The sequence below is a fragment of the Eptesicus fuscus genome, chromosome 3 (assembly GCF_027574615.1).
Source record: "Eptesicus fuscus isolate TK198812 chromosome 3, DD_ASM_mEF_20220401, whole genome shotgun sequence".
Taxonomy (NCBI): Eukaryota; Metazoa; Chordata; class Mammalia; order Chiroptera; family Vespertilionidae; genus Eptesicus; species Eptesicus fuscus.
The window spans coordinates 88,400,580-88,404,942 of record NC_072475.1 but is presented as its reverse complement, the minus strand read 5'-3'; the positions used below and the strand labels follow the sequence as shown (position 1 = coordinate 88,404,942).

Genomic DNA, 4,363 nt, shown 5'->3' with positions numbered 1-4,363 from the left:
TTCCAGGTAGTAGGTTTCAAATTTCTTCTGCCTCTCAATTTGCTTAGGAGAAGCCATCAGAACCTGCCTTAAATAAATATGAGAAAATAAAAGTTAAATGCGATGCTGATAAACCAAATACAAGCAGAATATAAAATATGCTGCACGCCAATGTTTTATAATACACACACACTTCAAAGAAAGCACTTGATATAAAACTATCAAGTATTTTAAATTATTGTTCTAATAGTTCCAACAAATGAAACATAACTATTTAAAGTAAAAAAATTATTTAAGGAATATGGAGGTAAAAATATTATTAGTTATAAGTAAGAATAAAGTTTCAGATTTTCATGTTCTTTCTGTCTCTTCCTAAGATCTAGGCAGCTGATAAAGAATTATTCAAGAAGGAGAGAAGGGTAAATGCAAAAAAAAAAAATTCTTATAAAAATAATTATTCTTATTTTATTACATTCTTATTGCTCTTATTTAACTTGTAATTAAATAATACCATGTACTGAATCAAAAAACATAAGCCAGTTTAGAGGGTCTTCTTTCAAAAGTAAGGTTACATGGTTATTATAATTGTGATTTGTAGAAAAGAATAATTTCCACTTCAGGGTGTGTGTCACGCTGAGCTCTCCTTACTGTCACATTCACCTTAGTAGGTGGGTTATTTGGTCAGATGTGTTACTGTAATAATGGGCAGTGTTGTTTGGTTATTTAACTGTATCTAATTTTATTTCATTTTAAACTAAATTAACTACTTCTAACCACAAAGACTACTAAACACTCTGATGTTTTACTTATTTTATAAAATAATCACCGAATGCTAGAGAGATACTAAAAATACTTCATTTTTGTTTAATTTTTTTATAACCTTTATATTATGACATAAAATGCATTAAATTTTCCTTTAGTCTTCGTAAACCCAACAATAATATCCTTAATGTAACTTTGAATTAAGTTCAAGATTGTTTGTGATTTTAAATACTGCCTTTAAAATAATATTTTCTTATGTAATGCACAAATAAATATTAATACATGTGCTTTTAAACTTTTTCTGGCACAAACAGAGAAAATCATAGCTAGGATTAATACAGTTTTTTAATGCAATTCTATAATGGTAGAGATTTTACTGAATAATAGTTTAGTTTACTCATAAAAAATATTTTATTTGAGCTGTATTTCAAGGAATGTTTTGAAAGTTATTATTTGTTACTATTCTCATTGGTTTCTTAAATTAAATTTAATAAAAAAGAAAATGAGTGATCTCAACTCATTTTTTTAATCTATAGAATGTTTTGGAAAAACATACACATATACTTTTTAAAATTTATTCTGAAAGGAAGAGAAAAATATTTAAAGCTTTCTCTGAACTGTTTTTCCCCTCCTTTGTTACAGATACCTATTTTTCAGCTGTATTAATGTTCTCAAACAAAGAAATGGATTTCTTAAACTCATCTGATCAAAATTTGACCTCAGAAGAACTATTAAACAGAATGCCATCCAAGATTCTGGTGTCCCTCACTCTCTCTGGGCTGGCGCTGATGACAACCACCATCAACTCTCTTGTGATCGCTGCAATTATCGTGACCCGGAAGCTGCACCACCCAGCCAACTATTTAATTTGCTCCCTGGCAGTTACAGATTTTCTTGTAGCTGTCCTGGTGATGCCGTTCAGCATTGTGTACATTGTGAAAGAGAGCTGGATTATGGGGCAAGTGGTCTGTGACATTTGGCTGAGCGTTGACATTACATGCTGCACGTGCTCCATCTTGCATCTCTCTGCTATAGCTTTGGATCGGTACCGGGCAATCACAGATGCTGTCGAGTATGCCAGGAAAAGGACTCCCAAGAATGCTGGCATTATGATTACAGTAGTTTGGATTATATCTGCTTTTATCTCTATGCCTCCTCTGTTCTGGAGGCACCAAGGAACTAGTAGAGATGACGAATGCATCATCAAACACGACCACATTGTTTCCACCATTTACTCAACATTTGGAGCTTTCTACATCCCATTGACATTGATTTTGATCCTCTACTACAAAATATATAAAGCAGCAAAGACGTTATACCACAAGAGGCAAGCCAGTAGGATTGCCAAGGAGGAGCTGAATGGTCAAGTTCTTTTGGAGAGTGGTGAGAAAAGCACCAGACTGGTCTCCACAACCTACATGCTAGAAAAGTCTTTATCTGATCCATCAACAGACTTTGATAAAATTCATAGCACAGTGAAAAGTCCCAGGTCTGAATTCAAGCATGAGAAATCTTGGAGAAGGCAAAAGATCTCAGGAACAAGAGAACGCAAAGCAGCCACTACCTTGGGATTAATTTTGGGTGCATTTGTCATATGTTGGCTTCCTTTTTTTGTAAAAGAATTGGTTGTTAATGTCTGTGAAAAGTGTAAAATTTCTGAAGAAATGTCAAATTTTTTGGCATGGCTTGGATATCTCAATTCCCTTATAAATCCACTGATTTATACAATCTTTAATGAAGATTTTAAGAAAGCATTCCAAAAACTTGTACGATGTCGATGTTAGTTTAAAAAAGGTTTATTATTAAAAGGTTGTGATTATTCTTTTTGAGGTGAAGTAACTAAGTGAATGCTAAATGACAAAGCATTTAAACTTTTAGAAGGAAATAAATTAAAACTGCTAAAATGATAAGACTAATTTATATTTTAATAGCAGCAGGAATATTAAATTTATTAATATAAAAATATTACTTTTGACTATCATTCTAGAGTACTCAAAATTAGAAAATAATTTATTGTTTATAAGCAGTATTTTGCTTTGCCTATGCAATGTTCCTAAAAAGCTAACTGGAAATATATATATACATATATTATTAATAACAGTAGTTTTCCAGATTTATGTCTTACAAAAATTACAGAAGAGTGTTCAATTAACAACATATCTCCTTTCATAATGTCTATAGAATCCTACTGTTTTATTATATAATTCAATTATTTTATTAAAAATATATAATTCACCACAAAGCACATCTTTCTCCTACCTAGCCACTCTTGTTCCCTGTCCCTCTTACCATGGGCAATAGGACAGAGGGGAAGGAGTGACCAAGGACTCTTAGTATGACTGGAGGAAATGTAAAAGTTAGAGATAAAGAATGTCTCTGTATTTAGATAGTAGAGTAATCATAAAGTGAGTTAGGTACTGCAAAATAATTTTAGATACTGAACTTATGCATATTTTACATATTCTTTTTGTTTCATATGAATTCCTAGAGTATTTTTAATTTAACTTAATTTAATTTTTTTTCATCACCATTTATTCCCCTATACCTTCTTCCACTTCCATCCACTGCCCTTGGCCCCACAATCACCACACTGTTGTCTGTCTGTCAACCATCTGTTATCAACATTTGAAATCAAAGCCTTACTCTAAGTAGCAATAACTCAAGGGGAAAAGGTGGGGAGGTCAGGGAGAGATGTTATACTTACACATGTTTATTTAGGAATCAAATGTAAGGCACCAAGTACCCTAGGCTACTCACCATAGTTATTATACTCATAATGTCTTTTTAAGAATGTAAAATATATTTCCTTCTGTTCATGTTAATAAGCTCAATTGCTAACTAAAATGTTCATGAGCCTTTATACTTCAGCAGTTCCATACCTTATATTTAAACATTATTTTCTTTTTATTAGAGAGAATGTGATAGAAACTTTTAGAACTTTTCACTGACTTAAAAAAAATCTAGTTTCCAATTGATAGACATGAATAAGCAGATACTCCTTATCATGATAAATATCTACACTAATAAAAGAGAGACATACAAATTAACCATCACTCTGCTATGCCAAGCCACGCCCTCCAGCCAATCAGGAGCAAGTATGCAAATTAACCCAACCAAGATGGCAGCCGGCCACAAAACTGGAGCAAGCAGGAGTCTTGGGTTGCCCCGGCAATGGAGGAAGCCAAGCTTCCCATCTGCCCTGGCCGGCCCTGGCCTCTGCTCAAGGCTACAAAGTTTCAATTATAGAAGATAAGTCCTAGATACTTGTTTCCAGCCAGCCCTGGCCTCTGCTCAAGGAGGTGCTGAAAAAAGAAAAAAAGGAGGGGCTGGGACCTTGGGTCGCCGGGGAGTGATCAGGCCAGGATGGGACAGCAGAGGCCATTGGGGGTAAGCAGACCAGCAGAGGGGCCAGTTGGGGGTGAGCAGGCCAGCGGCGAGGGGGAGAGCAGGCCAGCAGGCAGAGTGGTTAGGGGTAATCAGGCAGGCAGGCAGGCAGGTTAGTGGCTGAAGCCAGCAGTCCCGGATTGTGAGAGGGATGTCCAACTGCCGGTTTAGGCCCAATCCCTGTAAACTGGCAGTAGGACATCCTTCGAGGGGTACCAGATTGGAGAGGGTGCAGGCT

At 35.2% G+C, this 4,363-nt stretch overlaps 1 protein-coding gene across 1 annotated transcript; it reads left to right on the top strand.

The window, feature by feature from the left end:
• Positions 1–1,424: 1,424 nt before the first annotated feature.
• Positions 1,425–2,525, top strand: HTR1F (5-hydroxytryptamine receptor 1F). The gene has a single exon (XM_008155579.3). It carries the CDS (start codon positions 1,425–1,427, stop codon positions 2,523–2,525), a length of 1,101 nt encoding a protein of 366 aa, XP_008153801.2.
• Positions 2,526–4,363: the final 1,838 nt, after the last annotated feature.